We start from the raw sequence: 18,513 nt of genomic DNA on the forward strand, positions 1-18,513 counted from the left end.
CCTAAACCCACCATTGAGTCTAGCAGAAGTTGGACCCAGTTGGAGGTGGATAACTCTGTATCTCTTGCTTGTGTGAGCAAGTAACTGGCTTCAATGGAGTTCACATATCAGGAAAAAAAAAAAAGACTTATTTGTCCTCAGTTGCACCATTTTTAAGCCACTTGCTGATCATGCTGTGTGAAAAAGGCAGTAATGAGATATTGAATCAGATTTATAGTTTCCAATTTCACTAAATATTTCAGAGCATTCTCCTACTCATTGCTTTAAGTCACTCTCTCTCTCTCAGATGCCTTTGCTATGCAGGTCAAGTTTAAAATCAGTACATGTTCTGTTTGAGTAATATTTTAGTGCTCAAAGAAGAGCTGTGCATACTAAGCAGCTGTATTTAAATACTGTAGGGCTTTGAAAACCGCATCTTCAAAAAGGAAGATTTTTCTCATCTGTTGTCATCTCGAATTATTTCCCCACTTAGAAAGCTCGACAGTGCCGGCAGAAGTAGACACAGAGCTCCACTCCTGTCACTGAGCTCACTGAAAGCAGTGGGACTTTCTACACATGGATGTCTTTGCATGATTTAGATCTCCAAGGCTAGACCTTACAGAGCGCTCACTAATTTATATGGTACTTTGGAGAGAAATGTTTCTCGTCATAGATCTAATCCATAGCCAGCCGAAGTAACAGAGGAAGATTTGGTCCAAGAATATTTCTCTGCAGACTGTTTACTCCTTTATGATCCTAAATCATGACATGGATGCCTTTTTTTAACTGATGCTTACATTTCAGACAGAGTGGGAAGGCTGTCGAATGCGCTCGCTTCTATTCTCTCCAGGGAGTCGCTCTGAGAGATTTCACTATAATGAAAAAGGCAGACACAAAGCAACACATTAACGGAAAAGATGCCAGAAATCAGCTTTCCACGTTGTATTTCCTTCTTTTATACATAGTTGTTCAACCCCCTGAACCAATTCTCGTTTGGCAGCAGTGTCTGTGCCTCACCTTAGACATCCTGAGGGCGAGTGCCAGTAGGGTTTGAGAGAGACCAGACTTTTGCTGTCTTGGCAAAGGGGTATGGCAACCCTTTGAATAACTATCTCCATAACACCCAATCCCCATTTTCTCCATAAACTCTACAGTAAGGTAGCGACTCAGGGCTAGAACTAATGTGAACAGAGTGACCCCGAGCCTGTGAGCCTTTTGCTCCTATCATCGGTCCTGCTCAATCAATTTATTTGCATGGGCAAGGATGTAGATAATGTTCATACACTATTATTTAAGTCAGGGTGATGGTCATCTAATCCACAGATGTAGAAATACACAGATATGCATTCAGTGCACTTTATGAATAATTTTTGGATTTAAATGCCATTTTCATTACAGGCATGCAAACTGAAAGAAAGTGGCTCTTTCTCATCATTACACTGACCACCATGACTGTTTTTGTAGGAACTGTTGGATTTTGATGTACTGCTGCTCCTATTCCGTGCACGTAGTTAATAATAACCAATGCTGAATATAGAGAAAAAAAAAATCCACTTTTTTGATGCTTGCTAAATGCCTGCTAGATTAAGATTTATGGGGCTACACAAAATTGACTCCTGAAGGTAAATAGTATATATTGATGCGTATATAGGAGAATGGTCTTCAAAACAGTGTTTTCTCTCAACAGAATTGAGTGGAAGGGCACACAAACTAACCCTAAGATTATACACTGTCAAGAAAAAAAACATTTTCTAAACAACTGGAATGCATCTACAAAATCAGAGTCAGTGCTGTCACAGTCCTGAGAGTTATCTTATTTCAATTATACTTATGAGAAAACAATTCCTATTGGTGTTGTTATAAAACCCCTTAGACCAGAATGAATTGTTTTTTTCATTTGTAGTGGCAAAAGGGGATGCACACTAGAAATCATATATTAAACATGTATGTATTTCCTACAGAAATATTCATGATTTTTTCCATAATCAAAATTCCGTGAGATTGTTATTTTTGGTATTGCACTAGTTACTCATAAATGAAAGATGGATGTAGAACAAGTAGCCTGCTGGGTGCCTGATCCTCTGAGACTCATGGGCTGGGAGGGATCAGTGCCTGCTTGCAGAACTTAAAGACTCTTTAAGGTCTGGGGTCTGAAACATGGTCCTTCCGTGGAATCCCTCCTGTCTGCCACTGGCTCACTATTTACATATGTTGGAATGACTTATGACAGTGAGAATAATTTATCATCTGATTTGCAGATGGTGATGAGTTGTCAAATACATGATTTAGAGATTTATAATTTTAAAATATGCATTTTTCAAAGTAACACTAAATCTCAATAAAATTATGAAGTGTTCTATAGATCTACTTCAGACAAATACATCAATTTCTAAGCTGTTAATTTAGAGAGATACATTAAAAGGACACAAAGAAATCAATTAAATTCTCTTTATGGAAGGGAAAACGTCAATGAACAAAACATTCTCTGTGAAGAATAGGATATGCATAGGGTTTGGGAAAGTTTAGCCTCAAGTCATACAGGTAGGAGAAACTTTGTAGATTTAAGTTGGTCTCCCATCTGAAAATGATTAAGTTCTCATTAATCATTCAGATGCAAGTGAATGCAAGAATACAGTGCCATTGGATTGTACTATAGTCCTTTATTGCAGTGGAATACATACAGCAGAGTTTAGCTTATTTTCTACTTGCCAGAGCTACAGGAACATGTAAGTTTATAATCTGGCCAAAATTGTTTAACCAATGAGCACTAAAAGCTAAACTAATCTAGTTGAGTTTATTCAGGCATTTGCATTACCCTCATCCTTCCAGTCTTTGCCTTCAAGAATGCACCACGAAAGGGTTTCCTACTTTCTCTTTTTGTTTCCTCTAAAACAAATTATGTAACATCTAATATATATTTTAATATCTGATGCATTATGTGCTTTTCATAGGTGAAGAGACGTATAAAAAGTGCACCTTGAAAAGAAAGTGGCATCATTTGTGACACTGCTTAGGTTCTGGGACAGGTCATTCCCCTGTCCTGCATTGCACTGGTGTGTCATTAACTTTGTCCTTTAGAGACCACTCAATGCAGAAAAAACAAAAAATAATAAACAATGGAGACTCAAGCCTGCCATCTTTCAGCTGGAATAACAACAGAAATAGGACAAGAGTGGTCAGACGAGCCTTATTGTCTGAGTCCTTGATATAAAATAGGTACAAAGCCAAGGGAGGGGAAGCAACACAGACCTGGTGTGCAAAATTACAGCACTTGTAAGCCAAAAGATCCCAGAAGGGGTTCAGTCCTACCGATCCCCTGCCAAGCTTATCTCTTGGTGCAAAACGCCAAAGAAATATCTTATTTGGGTACTACATAAATGTATAATCACAGAATGCTGTAGCTATCACGGGAGTGATAACGTTTTATGATAGCAATCTCTCTCCTCTACCAATCAAAAGCACCTGTCATCAGTTATCAAGCTGTATCCAGCCGTCTCCAACATGATTAATATTTCATTATGTGATCTGTTAAACAACCGTTGAAAATCATACCTTTTCAAAGAATATTTTATATACTACTTTTAAGAAAAGAAATGTTATGTTTATCCTTCCCCAGTGGTTTTTTTTTTTTCACCAATAGCATGTTTTAGCAACACATTTTCACGTAACTGTAAAAAGATGTTATTTGGGATGAAGGTTTATGATAGCATTTCTAGCAAGAAATTAAGGAAAAGCCTATGGAAAATGTTGTCAACTTACATGATGAAGGCATCTCTAAGTCCTTCAAACGCGTGTGATGGGATTACTTTTACAGGCAGGTGAGTAAATGATCTGAAAAAAGAAGAGAGGGAGAAAAGGATTGTAAGGCATGGGGTTTCCTTGTTTACAGATTGTAGCATTACGGTGGGCAGAAAAACAATAAAGCCTAAAGTCCCTTTATTTTGCCTGCAGTTCTCTGTACCTCTGGGGCCTGATCCATTTACCATTGACCTCAGCTAAACAGAATTCAAAGGATACTGGGTCAGTTCCTCAACAGCATAAATTTGAGACTCATCACCGTCAAATCACTAATAATAATAACCTATTAAGTAAATTAATAGCCTGATGGAAGTGGTCTGCTACATTCACAGTCAAAGGAAGCTATCGGCTATTTAAAGTTAGTTTCTCAGAAAAAGTGGCTTTCACATAAAGCTTTTTCTCTATAAAACAGTATCTTCGCATTCTCTGGACCATGTTCTTCTCTCAGCAGTATCCCTGTAATGTTGCAGTGTGGCACTCTGAATTCACTGGCAATGCTCTGGCTATGTACAACCGTAGAAGAGATCCAAATGAGGCCTGATGTGGGGGATTTTGGGGTTTTTGTGTGTGTGTGTGTGGTTTTTTGGTGGGTTTTTTGTTTTTTGGTTTTGTTTTTTTTTTTTTTTATAATGGCATCAGTGTGGTTAGTCGATTAAAAGCAAGTGTGTATTTTCCTTCTTAATTTTTTAATTAGTCTGACTGAGAAGTTGTTAATGATGTGGGAGACAGATCTGCATTTTACCATTCTACTCCAAATCCGAATCACAGTACTTTTACCAGCCAATTTATCTAGCCATGACCACACTCTCCTTGATAATGTCCGTAGGAAAATATTTAACATATTTCAAGACGTTCTCTCTGTGCAAACAGATAATTGCTCCATTTTGCTTTATAATTACAAATATCTAATCAGAGACATTTGTTTCCTATCCTTAAAAACCCCACTCAAGGTTTTTGACTGAAATGTTTCCATGCTATTCATATAACCTGCTTTTTTTTCTTTGTTGTCATAATCCTTTCTATGAAGACAATTAAAAATGTTTATGAACTTTTTAATATATATGTTTGTATATTTTATATATATACACATATGTCATGCCCACACAATACAATGGCAGGCTGTCAGACATACATATGTCTTGGAGTTACAAATCTAGATGTACTAAGGAGCCTGGCAGTCAATTCCTAGCTACGTTCCAAATAGTCTGTATGATTTGGGGCAAATAACTTAGTTTCCTTGCACCTTGACTCTCTGTCAGTAAACTGGGAATAACAACGCTTCCCTACCTAATAGGGATGCTGTAAGGATATGTATGTTTTTGACGCCACTGTGATTGGGTCATACCTGTCTCAAGATGGACGCTGGCATGTTGTGTTGCGTGTGAGGTTTGGTTAAATCAGAAATGAAACTGTCATGTGTCTTGAAAAACGTATTTGCCCCTGAGGGGACAGACAGGTAGAGACAATCCTGTAGTAGGGCTTCATACTCTCAGCCAAAAGGAAAACAACTTCAGGAAGAAGTAAAAAGTAGAAGCTGAGAAATTACTGCTCTATAACCCCGGCACCAGGAACCTCTTCATAACTGCACCATCAGCTGGGGCTGCTTGCAAAATAAAACATACCTTTTGTGAAACTTTGCAAAAAAATGCTGTCATTCACAAAATAAATAGAAATAAATAGAAATGTTGTCATTCACAAAGTAAACAGAAATGTGACTGAAAGCGCAAAAAATAAAACCAGGTCTTGGCTCTTAATTACATCAAAATCTTCAGCCCAAGAGCCTCCTGCCTCCAGAGCTGCGACGTGCTGGTGAGCAGCGTGGTGGCTGTAAATTCCCGTAACCCGCAGCTCGGAGTGACCCGCTCCCCCTGCCTGCAGAAAGCCTTTGGCAACGGTGCTCCAAGCTTAGCCACCTCAGCTATGTGATTAAATTTAAGTGGGATGACCCAGCACTTTTAATATGTACTGTAGTTAAACTGCATGACGGCACTTAATCCATTTTGTATTTCAACTTCATTGGGTTTTGGTTTTTAATTCTCATGAGTTCACCTTGCTAGCTGGAACTGTGAACTCATCTGCATTGACATTACCTCGTCCCATTAAGCATCTCACAAAACAGCAAGAACAAAGGAAAAAGGCAATTCATAATCAGCCTTCTCTCTTAATCCTTGAAATCCTGGTGTAGCATGCATAGACTCTTCCACATCAATAAAGACATCTTAAATTCACCAAAAAGGTGAATGTTCCCATCCTTATTCTTGTTCACTTTACCTTTGTGGTTTGTATCTCAAACCCTGCCTGTGTTAAAGGGAAACATGTTCATTTAGATGTCTCTTTCTACACTCACAACATTTTGAAGAAGATCCTTTAGCTTGCTGAGCACAATCCAGCCTGTGTGTATGTATAAGCATTTGGGTTAATAGAGTTTTGAACTGCTTGTTGCAGGCTTAATTCTTTCCAAAGCGCAGAGTAAAGCGAGGCCTTATCTCATGTGTTGAAGTCTCTGCTATGGAACATGACTGATATCTTTGATCGCACACAATGAAACTCAAGCAGGTACCGGCAGGAATTAAATATTGATTTCTTTCTGATAGCACTCAGATTGTGACACTCAGATGTGACCAGTTATTCATCTCTCAGAGCTGAGGAAGCTTTTGACAAAAAAAAGAACCAGCTGGGTTTTACAAAGCTACAAAGCTTTTATACATCTAACTTGCCCATGCGACTAGCCTGACTTCTATAGCTCATGAAAGGAGGGACGCATCCATCTTTAATACAAGATACCAACACCAGTTTGAAAGAGTGTTGTTAGTTAAAGGATGAACTCTTGCACTTTTAAGAAAAACTAATGTTTCTTTCATAGTTAATACATCACTCCTGCCATTCAGCAGCTGACAAGACTGCGGCTCCAGATAATTGCGGGAGTTGTCATCCTTGGAGAAAGGACGGGCAGAAAGGAGTGGGGAGCCAGCCAGCCTTCTTGGCAGTCACCAGCCCTTAGCGGTTCTGTAAATCAAGCTTGCTTTTCAAGGTACATCATTCTAGCCAGTAACGTTTGAAATGGCCAGGCTAAATACGTGTAAGACTATCCAAGAACATTGGGAGAGACAAGAATAGCACCTAGACTGACCAAATCCTGTCCTTGCCTGGTAGCTAAAATACTGTCCTTCTCTCTTCAGCTAGGATTCGTTTCCTGTATTTTTGTTTTGAAATCATAAATTTAGAGTGGATTTTTCACAGGGATGGTTATCTTCCTGTTACTAGGAATACTGGGGCCAGTAGGGACCACAAAAGCAAACCACCTTCTGCTTCCCCTGCTGTGAATGTATAGATGGAGCAGTAAGAGCTCTTCAGAAAACATTCATGGGGTGGTCTATTCCAAGGATACAGTGGCATAAAACCACTATTGTCCTTTTTCTGCTTCTGGGATATAGCAGAGGCAACTTGACTCAACTTGACAACAATTTTTATCTGCTAAAAGATAAGCTTCTGCTTCTGTGCTACCACATACTCAAGTTCCAAGAGAAGCTTTTGCGAGGTCAAGATGCCCAGAAACGTCAGGACCACTTGCAGTCCTATTGATGAGGAATCAAAGCCCAAGCCCACTCACACTGCTGGAGAAAATCTCTGTATTACAGAATTCACCTTTTGCAAAAAGTGATTAGTTGACCTGATAATAAATAAAAAAAAAGAACACAGGCTGTATAGCAATAGGTATGAATGTGTTACTGTAGCTGGGTTGGCTGTTATATTTTAGAGTCTCTATTTTATACGATTACTCATATTTCTAATGACGAAAAAGGTGAATGCATAAAGTAGACTCTTGCTGGGAGTGGCAAACATTTTATTCTGTGGCATCCTTGGACTTAACTCAGAAGGATCTGGAATATTGATTGAAACAAAGACTGAAACCCCACCATTTTCCTAGGATTTTTAACAGCTTCTGGGGGCAATGTAAAGTGTTGGCTTTTTTTTTTTTAATGCCCTGTATATCGAGCATTATCTACCTGAAATGTGAACTATAATGCTGGATATATCACACAAGCAGCCAAAGAGTACTTTCCGCTAGGTGATGATGGATGATACATTATCTCCTATGAAAATTACTTTGGCCCTGAAACTGAATTCCTCTGTCAGTCCAAAAGAGCCAAACATGCCCTTAGTGAAGACATGGTAGAACTGTCTACTTGTTCAGGCTTTTACCACAAAGTTTTGGATTTGGTGCCTGGTAATTTGGTGCCTAATCACGTGCCACTCACCCTACTGCAGAAGCCCTGCATACAGGGGCACCCATTCAGGCACAGCAAAGTGAACCTCACTATGAAATGAGGTTTTTGAAGGGGCAGAAGGGCATCAGGTATCCCATGCCCATTACCGTGCAGCTGGAGTTGGGTGCCTATCCATTTAGACTTTGCTAAAAAAACCCAAAGTACATACGAGACTTCAAAAGAAGGAAAATCATGTTTTGTTTCAAAATATAATGGTGTTTTAAAGATTATTTTTCTGTTGAGACTAAGAAGACGCATAGCTGCTATAGCCAAAATGGCATACAAAGGTGTCTGGATAATGGAGTTTCTACAGTGTTTGCATAATGTCCAAATTAAAAACAGGAGCCTGAGAAAAATATGGTCAATTCAGGGCTGTATAAAACACATCATTCTGCAACCTGTTAGCAGTCTAATCATTTTGAAAACTCTCCCAGCAATAATATGACATGGCAAGAATAACTCAGGTAAAGAAAAATGGCTGAAATTTCCCTACAGGATATATACTTGCGATATAACAAATTATCAAAAGTACATTTGGAAGCACAGCTCATTACAGCATCAGGGCTTGAATTAGTCAGGTATAGCTGGAGTTACATATTGGCGTTTATTTTCTTGACTGACCACACTAGCAAGAAGGACTTTTCTGAGGTCTGGTTTCTGTGTTATAGAGGTACCAATGGAAGGACATGGACACCCCAGGAACTGTGTTGAAATAACCTGGAGCAGCACCTTTTTCCCAAATTATTAGTGCACTTGCAAGCTCTACACTGCAATTCCCCTGGTGCACACAGGTACAGACCTGACTATGAGGGGACAAAAGTAACTTTCTCTGGCTTCGTCTCCCATACAGAGCTGTGCAGGGGGAGAAGAGAGCTAAAAAGATTGATAAAGTATGGAAAGAGAGGGAGTCAATACTAAGGAAGTTGGAAAAGCTGTATGAGTAAGAGAGAAGGGAAAGAGTAAGAGAGAGGGGAAGACAACAGCTAAGCAGATAAGACGACACCAGTATGAAAATCAAAGGAAGAGATGAAAGGAAAGTAAAAGAGGATGAATAAGAACTAAAATAAAGAGCAAGAATACACGTACGCCTGTAAGGCTAGAGACTACATTAATCGGTACAGCTTTGTAATTGTATGATGAGTGTAAGCTTTCTACTAAAAAAAACAAAAAATACAAAGAAATGGAAATTTAGTAGTATAGTTCCAGGTTCAATATAAATCAGGTTGGATGTGGCCTGGAAGTAAAGGAGCTGGACATGTCTGCAAATGCAGAGTGAGAGACAGGGATTTTTTTGACATCTAAGCATAAATATTTTCTCTGTAGGAGTATTGAGCCGAACTCTTTTCTGACTGTAAAGTTGGTTTCTACAGACAGCCTAATAGCTGGACTTTGTGTACAATCAATCATAAAGATTAAATGTTATATTAGAGGTTGAAGGGAAAAATTATTCTCTTAGTTTTGCCCATCATCTAGCCCTGTTGATCTAAGTGAAGCATAACTGGCAGCAGCCATAAGCCCATTATCTGTCTTAACCTGATCACTGAGGTTGGGATGTGGTTTCTTCTTGGGGTGATGGATGGAAAAAGGAAAAATAACACAGAAAACCAAAAAAGAAAGAAAAAAGCCACATAAGTTTAGAGCTTTTGATAACCTCTCTGGGCTGTGATGTGCGTCATCCTAATAAACATGCTAGATCCCTGCAAAAACTAACCTCCCCATTTGTTTCTGCTGCTGCAGGGATCCTCGATGTGACTGACCCACTGCCTGCTCTGCGTGTGGTACGAACACTGGGGAAGAAACGTGCTTGTTGCAATAACTATGGAGGGTCTCCCCAGCATCCACAGGCTCTGCTTTCTCTGACGCTAACGTAACACAGGGAAATGGGGAGGAAACAAATTCAGGACAGAGATTTTTCTAAAAACTGACTCTGGAGGAATGATTCACATGGCTCTAAATTAATACAAATTAGTATTTCTTGCTCCCATCAATGCTCGAGCTAGGGAGAAAGGAAAGAGGAGATCAGGGATAGTATCATCCCTGGGGAATTTCAAGAGCATGTTAAATTTACAAACAAATCAGATGAAAATGGGGAACACAGGCTTTGTTACCAAAAGGGGCGTAATAAGAAAACCCCAGCTCAATTCATGCACAGATAACCAAGGGATCCTGGAAACGGCAACTATGCTATCCGTTGGCCATCTAATCCTGTATTTTATGCCATGATTGTTTAGATCAGTGCTGTAATTGAGCCTGTAAGCAACACACCACCACTTGAATACCTACGTATATCAAGTATTTGGCGTGGTCTACTAGATCATGAGCTTGGAGTATGGTGTGGGAGCAGGTAAGGGAATGCCTGTGATTCCCTGTTGTTGTAATTTAATCCTAAATCCCAGAGGAGCATTAGGCAGAAAGATATGATGGACCACCCCACAGAGATCCAAACAGCTGTCAACACTCACAGCAGCTTTTTTTACTACCAGAGAGGGAAAAAAGATTAGCCACTAACTTGTCAATGAGTTGGACCTCGAAAAGAGGCAACGAGCACTGCCAGGAGGATTTGGATGCTTTAATTTAGGGGGCACTAAATTGCACAAGCTTTGGGAGAAGAGGTTGTGCGAAGTCAGTCAGGTTTGTGAAAGAAAAAACAAACCAACCCCAGAACTGACAGGAGGTTTAAGACCAAATCAGCCTTTTAATTGGGTTTCTTTCAAGTTATCTAGGCCACTCCAGGGTGCTGTTTTTGGAACAGGAGAGGCAGCTTTCGCCTCCTGCCACAGCAGAAAGTTCAGACAACCGGGCCACTTCTCTGTCACCGAGGCCGGTGGCAGACGGCAGGCGGGTTTGAGAGTGCGACACTTTGCCCATTGAGAAGACGTCCCGACAGGATGCGCCGCTTCTTCCTAAGGAGCAAACCGCTGCCGCCGGGTTCTTGCCCGGCTCTCAGTGCTCCGGCAGCGCACGGCGGGCTCCAAGACCCGAGCGACGCCTCGGCCCCCGCCGCGCCACCGAATCTGCTCACCTCCGCGGGATGGGCGGGCGCTCCAAAACTGCCGCCCCGCCGGGAGAGCGCACGGCCGCCGCTCCTCAACGCGCAGGGGCGCCGGGAAAAAGGCACCGCTGTCCCGCCGTGCGCGTACTCCCGCCGCACCCGCGGGGCAGGCGCGGGGCAGGCGCTCACCCCCGCCGCGGAGATCCCCCGCGCCCCGGCACCCGCCCGCTCCCCCTCGCATGTACCCCGCCCCCCCCCGCGCTGGCTACCGCGCCCCGCGGTACTTACGCGCGGGCGGGCGCGGGGAGCGCCCCCTGCGGCGGCGGCGGGCAGCGCAGGGCGCCCTGGCTGCAGGCGCAGCGGTGCGGGCAGCGGCCGCCGGGCGCGGCGGGCAGGAGCGGCGGCAGCAGCAGGAGGGGCAGCAGCGCGGGCACCATGGCCGGCCGGGCCTCGCCTCCCGCCTCACGCCTCCCCTCGCCTCTCGCCTCCCCTCGCCTCTCGCCTCCCCTCGCCTCACGCCTCCCCTCGCCTCTCGCCTCTGGCCGCCCGCAGCCCGCGGGACGCGGCCGGCGCCCCCGGCTCCTCCCGCCCCCGCCCCGGGGCGGGCTCGCCGCCCTCCGCCCTCCAGCGCGGGGGAGCCGCATCCCGGCCCCCGGGGCTTTCGGGAGGAACAGCTTTCCTCAGCGCGCTGTTAGCGGTAAAGTTGGCTGCGAAGCCAACAGGTGGCAAGCGGAACCTTTCCTTTGGTTTTCCCGAGCTCTGTAGGCAGCTCAGTGCCCGCAGCCCCACTTAGGGGAGCACAAGCGACGCTCTCCCTAGAGGGGTTACTTGGCCAGTGGTGTCGGTGCAAAGGACGCGCTCACCTCTGCATCAGCCTGCGCTGTGTGAAAGCGGAGATGGTGGAGGTGTGGGCCCTGGAAACTCCCATTTGTCTGGCTATTAAGTGCTTTCAGAGTTTGCGTCGCATTTCCCTTAATGGGGTAAACGCTTATTGTGCAGATGCAGCAGCCTCGTTAGTGGATGGGAATGGTTGGGTTACAAATGTCCCTGTCAAACGCTCTCTTATGGCTCCACGCGCAGTTGCTGTATTGCTGATGAAGGGTTATAATTTGCCTGCTGAGTGACCAAAGAGAGGCATTTCAGGGTGCGTGACTTGTTACTTCATAATCAGTTATACCCTTTGCGTGGAAGGAGTAATCATGTTCTCAGGCCTACTTATCTTCACAAAGGTGCATTCGTTTTGTGAAGGACTGTTTTCCACGTAACTATTGTTATTGCTGTCGTTGCTATTATTACTTATTACTACAACTATAGCTTCTAGAAGCTATAGTTAGAAATCAGCACCCTATTTATGGCAAGTGATGGAGCAAACCACCAAAAAAGATAATTGCTCCCCAGAGTAGGATTTGCAAACTAAGTATGGGGATATGGGTACGTCATCAAAAGCTACCAAAAGCTATCAAAAGCTGTCTTCAAGTGTATCCAGGAAAAAGTCAAAGAGTAGAGGAGGGAATGACCCAGAACAACATGGGTTTTGCCTGAGATGATTCTTCCAGTTGTTGCTTTAAAATCATGGCATCAAATAATAAAGCCTTTTACAGGTTTCAGTGTTTAGGACTAAAATGTGAGACAGGAATGAGGCCTGTGAGACGTGCGGGGTCCAGGGGCATCTGTGTATTCTCAATGGGGGCTTGGAGGTGGAGATAGCAAGCACTAAGCAACTCCCCTGGTCTGGCATCAACAGCATGACCTGCGTCCATCCGGATCGGGAACTGGAACCAAGTCTCGCGCAGGAGGGTAGGGTGGCAAAGCCCTGCTTTGTTGTCTCTCTCGAGAGCGCTGCCATCCGCTCAGCCCTCTTCCTTCAGCATCATCTGCTCCACTTTAACTGAGAGTGATGTTAGCTTTTATTCTGACCTTGCAATGGTTATGAGGTGTGCTCCATCACTTTATTCTGCTATGCTTGGCATACCCTTCTTCTCTACCGCTACAGCAGGGTTATTCTGATGGATGGTCTACCTAATTCCAGCTAACATGTGCCTTTATATTGATCTGTCCTCCTCACCTCCCCATCACCTCTGAAATCAAGGAAAGTGGTGGGGTTATGAAAGCAAGGGACCGACTGAACCATGCCAGCTGACAAACGTAGGAGAACATTGTGCCCTTGGGAGGACCTGTTCACGTGAAGAGCAGTTTCCTTGAGGTCTGTCTGTATGGTACTGCTGACCCTTTCCCGACACTCAGCTGCCAGGGTCATGAGCAGTAGCAGGTGCCTGGGATCCTGCAGCTGGGTTTCCTATGGGAGGAGCAATCAGTGAGGACATATCTGGGTGTATTCTTGTGTTATTTACATGTGCTCATATACATTGATTTGGGCAGGAGACAGCCAGAGGGCAAGCAAGAAAGTCCCTTCTCGAGACTCCTCCTGCCAAGCCAATGGTTCCCGAGGAGCAGTTCAGTTCCTGAATTGCCTGCGTGCAGACTTTATGTGAGGAAGCAAACTCCCTGCTGCCAGATAGCTTGTCTGTCCACGAAGCTGCCTGTACTCCCAAAGTCAGGCAAAAGAGTGCTTCTTTAAAAAAAAAAAACTTGTTTGACAAGCCATCTTGAAAGAGCATGGGGAGCAGCACCGCCAAGTGACACCTGCTGTCACTCTTTGCCTGGCAGGTGCTGTGGGTTGCCCGCGTTATCTGCAGCATTTGGTAGTTTGCAGGATTTTGCTGATGCTCAGATGCCTTCGAGGATATTGTTAACAAGGGTGTTAGAGCAGCGTGTGGTGTTTGAGGACATGACTACTCTTCTCAGTGCCTTGTCTGCCCGGAGCATCGGGGCGGTGGCACTGCTGTGCCTGTGTCACACACAAGTGGCTGGTCACGCCTGGGGGCTGAGGTGGGTGCTGCCGTTGTACCAGAGCTGGCTAGCTTGAGGCTGGTTTGGGTATGAGCTGCAGTTACCTCTTTGGCAGTAATGCCAATATACCGCAGGCTGTAGGGGCAATTCTCTTTCCTTACCTTCAGTATTTTGTCCTCAAAGTAAAGTGCCAGTGGCCGTGAGGTGTTTTATGACTTAAGGCTCAGCGAGGGCTAGATTTGTGCCGATGACAAGACGTATCAGATCTCTGAGCCTTCCCTTCCCCCTTGCAGCAAGTTTGTCAGAGGACAGGAGAGCATCGCACTTAGCCGTGTAATTATAAAGCAGTTTGTTATTTATGCATCTTTCTGCCCATGTGTGTACAGAGTATATATCTTGCGATCAACTGCAAAAGCCATTTGATAATCTGTGACAATCATACATCCTTAATTGCATTCAGCCCACTAATTCACCTAAGCTGTCACAGGAAATCTTGTACATGTTGTAGGGAAAAGCAAATTTACACCCCCCAAGTGTACCTATCCCTGACACTCCCTCCCCAGGAACTATCATTAAGAGATGTTAGCCATATATCTACAAAGGTCTTGATGCCCTATGATTTTTAACATACCTCAATTAGAATTGTAAGCAAAAAGCTTTATTTCAGATGGAGAGACACGGTCATTAGGAAGTCTTGCACATCTGGTCGTCAGTTAATATCTATCCAAAATGAAGTGGTAATTATGCCTAAGTATAGGCATATATGCACATGGTGTTAACCTAAATTCACGTGCAGGAGTAACAGCAGTTCATATATGGAGGAGGCTTACAGGGCTCTGTAACTACACGTACAAATAGATTTACACCTACATTCATACATGGGTATATAATAATAATGAGTGGCACTACATGTATTTTACAATTCAGGGAACCACCTTTATTCTGGCAGTTAAGCAGGAGCTTAACTTTGATGTGTTGAAGTTTGACTGAAGTCACAGGGAATTAAAGATACGCCTGATGTTGTTCTTCTGCTCAAGCGCTGGCATACGCAGGGATTGCTTTACACGTGTTGGAGTGCTTGCCTGAATCCTTGCCTCAAGGCCGCTTGTACGGGAGCCCTTCTGCAGGCAGAAATTGCAGGAGCGATAACAGCCGCCAGGGCTGCAGCTGTAGGTTGTAGGTTTGCTCTGCACGGGTGAAAAATGTAAACAGGAAAAACCCACAGTCCTGGCTCCATCGATCTCCCACTGATCTGAAATGTGGGGTTGACAGAGCAAGGACTGAGAGATTTGGCTCAAAGGAGCTGGTACAAGGTTTCTCACTTTGACATTTAACAGCAGGGCTGGAACCTGCCGGCCCGCTTTGCTCTGGAGTAACTTGCACTCATGGCAGACCCAGTTTAGGCCAATTATTCTAATTTACTATCTTTCCCTCTCTTTCTCCATTTGTTAACCTTAACATGCCTTTTTGCAGTTCCTCGGAGAAGTAGTGCCAGTGGAATACTCATGTGTAGAAAAAATTGCTTTTAAGATACAGAACACAGCTAATTACGGCGTTACAATTAGCTGAATGCCCTTAACAGAGTCCGAGGGGGGAAATCATAGTGCAGCATCTGCTATACCATATGCTTTTCTAGTTTCCAGAAGATAACAGTGGGCATGTACGCTGCCATGGATTGTGCTTTCTGCCTGAAGAGCAGAGCAGCCTGCAGATGCTCCAGTATTTCTTCCACCCAAACTCTTTTAGAAATGTCTGATGCCGCATACATCTGTCATGATGAATTATGCTTTCTTGGCTTCCGACTCCTTCATGCAGACAGCCTTATAATGATGCAATGGTAATTCATATCCCATCGTCCTGAGTGCATACTTCATCCTAAGGGTAGGTGTCGTACCAAGAACGGTGTAGAGGTAACAGGCAGTATGGCACTGCATGAGTTTGTGCTCAGCTCTGAGGTGCTTCCCATTGTTCACTGAATTACCATATAAAACAGATGAACGGCTTCTTTCTGCGTGGGTTTTTTTGTCACTGTGGTATTGGAAAGCTGAAGTGCTCTTCTGTGTACTGTTTAGTGAACTAAACCTAAAATGGCTCATTATTTTCTATCCTATAGATTAGCTTTGCCTTGTCCAAAACATCCCAGAATAGTTGTTGCAGTCCTGCTAATATACAGCTCAATGTGCTGATCTATGGTAATTACAGTTGAATTAGAGCTGACAATGATTGAGCCAGCTTAGTCAAATACTGCTTCAAATTTAACCCAAACCTTCTGCTCCTTTCTACTCCTTTTTTTATAACATTTTAAATGTTTCACTGTCTTTGGCCTTAACCAGGCCCAGAACTCCAAAAAGAAATGTGTTTGTAAAGACATTATTAAAAAATATGTCACTATAGTCGCAAAGCAGCAAGTAGTAACTAACTTTGGACCACATCCATCCTCCTAAGTACTGATTAATAGGAGAGTTTGTTTATAGAAAGCGGGTCTCTGTTATTTAGCCAATTACTTAATTATCAATTCTTTCTTCCCAGTTTGTTTGGCAGTCTTGCACTATGATCTGGGGCAGCTCCTGACACAAAAATAATTATTACATTTTTGGGAAGGGATTTGGCCAGGGCATATAAACCTGTGATTTACCTCCAGTAAAGCCCAGAGGAAGGATGCTGAGAGAAAAAGAAACCCGCGGCTCCTCCGTAAGCAGTTGGAAAAGAGCCTGGCTCTGGTCGGGTGTTTGTACGAGTGTGACTCTGCCCCAGCACTTTACTGTGCATGCTTTCAACGTAGTGCTAGAGCCGTCGGTTCTTTGTGAATATGATGTCATATGGTTAGTGCACGCGTCTTTATGAATTAGAGGACTGTGACCATCTTGTGAGCGTTACGTGTCCTTATGTGGAGGCTGTGAGTGCAATGGGGAGTTAACCCTGGGGTCTCAGTGGTGGGACCAGGGCTGCCGTGGAGGGTAAAAGTAAATTAGAGGAATTGGGGGAGTGGTGATTTTTCTCGCTCGGGCCAGAGTATTAGTTCTCTGACTGATGCATCAGTTAAGTCTTACTTACTTATAACTGTACGTGAGTATACACTTGCAGGTGTTAAATGAGGCTAGCAGGGCTCCTTGTTTGCAAGAACATCTGAGTGCCTGGAAGGGGCACTGAGCTGAAAAGCCAGGCCGTGAGTTTATACATGTACACGTTATACAGCAAAAGCCTAAAGGCTGGATAAGGTTTGAAGTAGGATGAGTTGTAAGCTTTATTCACTAGATGGCAAAACCCGTGGTCTTTGATCCAGTAATCTGTATGTCAGCTGGATCCTAAATCCAATAATTAAGTACAATGTAGTTTTTCAGTCCCTCTTCCAAAGACTTTCTTTCACATTCTTATTTATCTTTTGTCTGTTGTCCCAAAATATCAAAAGAGGGTGGTACAGCCATTCACAATCAGGTCTGAGCCTGATTCCTCTGTCACTTTTAGCATGTATTATGCACTGATTTAGAAACTATTTTAAAATACATTAAAGCCATCATGAGGAATGAAGGAAGCCCTGCATTTCTGAGTGTGTGTTTGATGCTTACCTTGTTGAATTCAGGAAGAAGGGATTATTAAAGACATAAAAGCTGTCTCTTTATCAGGAGCTTAAAAATGCTCCAAGGGAAACCAAATCTGTTGTGCTTAGCTGCTGTAATTTAAGAGCCAAATTCTGCTGTCGTTTATAATGGCATAAATTTGAATTTGATTGAACTCTGGATTAACATTGCTGCAAATGAGATCAAAATGTGACTTCAGAAGTTCATAAGGTAAGAAGCAGTTTTGCACCCAACCCTGTTCATTTTATCCATGTGTATGCTCTTACTGACTCTGTGCTTTGGCACGTCACCCTGGGCAAAAAATACCTGTGGCACATTTGATCCCTTTTTAATGGTCCTAGTCAGAATGGGTATTTTTGATTCTAATGCTAGATGTGGCCAGATTGGTAAAATTCCACTGGGGTTTCTACACTTTGCCATTCCCATGATATTTGAATACTGCGTGAAAAAAATAATGGCATGCTGCCTAGATCCTGAGATTCTGGTTCAAGTATTTCATGGACTTTCAGGTTCAAAAGGGCTGCAATTACATCGAGTTTCACTTGCTACATAACGCAGGCCAGCTTGTGTGATTCTGACAACACAGAGATGAATAGGAGAGAGTCTAAAAAGATTGCAGTAATTTCAATAATTAAATATTGGTTTAATAGTTAATACAAGTTCATTATATAAAAATGATAGCTCACAACTTGATGATAAAAAATCAGAACTGTCCATACTGTATTGATTAAAAAAATACTATTTTTTGGTAAACATTATGAAGTGCATTGGAAAGCAGTTAATACATTTTTTTCTGAGTTCATTAAAGTAGAAGTTCTTGAATTAGACAAATATATGTAGACTTATAAGGGAAAAATAATTCCAAATCTTAGTGTTCATTTCAAAAAGCAATAGTGTTAGCCATCCTCAGCTTGTTCACTTTCTTACCTCTTCCACTGACATCCAGTAGGGTTACATTATTTCAAGGTCAGTATTTCCAAGGGTGATTCTCTCCAAGGGTGCAGGACATTGTGTAATTGGCCATCGATCAGAAAATGCTCTAATACTG

The 18,513-nt window shown here is 43.0% G+C and overlaps 1 protein-coding gene across 1 annotated transcript in view; it reads right to left on the minus strand.

The window, feature by feature from the left end:
- The window catches only part of LHCGR (luteinizing hormone/choriogonadotropin receptor), a 28,518-nt gene extending 17,044 nt beyond the window's left edge, over positions 1–11,474 (minus strand). The window contains exons 1-3 of the mRNA XM_072858456.1: positions 11,326–11,474; positions 3,739–3,810; positions 777–851 (exon numbers count right to left, since the gene is read on the minus strand). Of these exons, the coding sequence (XP_072714557.1) occupies positions 777–851; positions 3,739–3,810; positions 11,326–11,474 (296 nt within the window). The remainder of the gene's footprint in view (positions 1–776; positions 852–3,738; positions 3,811–11,325) is intronic.
- Positions 11,475–18,513: the final 7,039 nt, after the last annotated feature.

Source organism: Ciconia boyciana, chromosome 3, assembly GCF_034638445.1.
Source record: "Ciconia boyciana chromosome 3, ASM3463844v1, whole genome shotgun sequence".
Classification (NCBI taxonomy): domain Eukaryota; kingdom Metazoa; phylum Chordata; class Aves; order Ciconiiformes; family Ciconiidae; genus Ciconia; species Ciconia boyciana.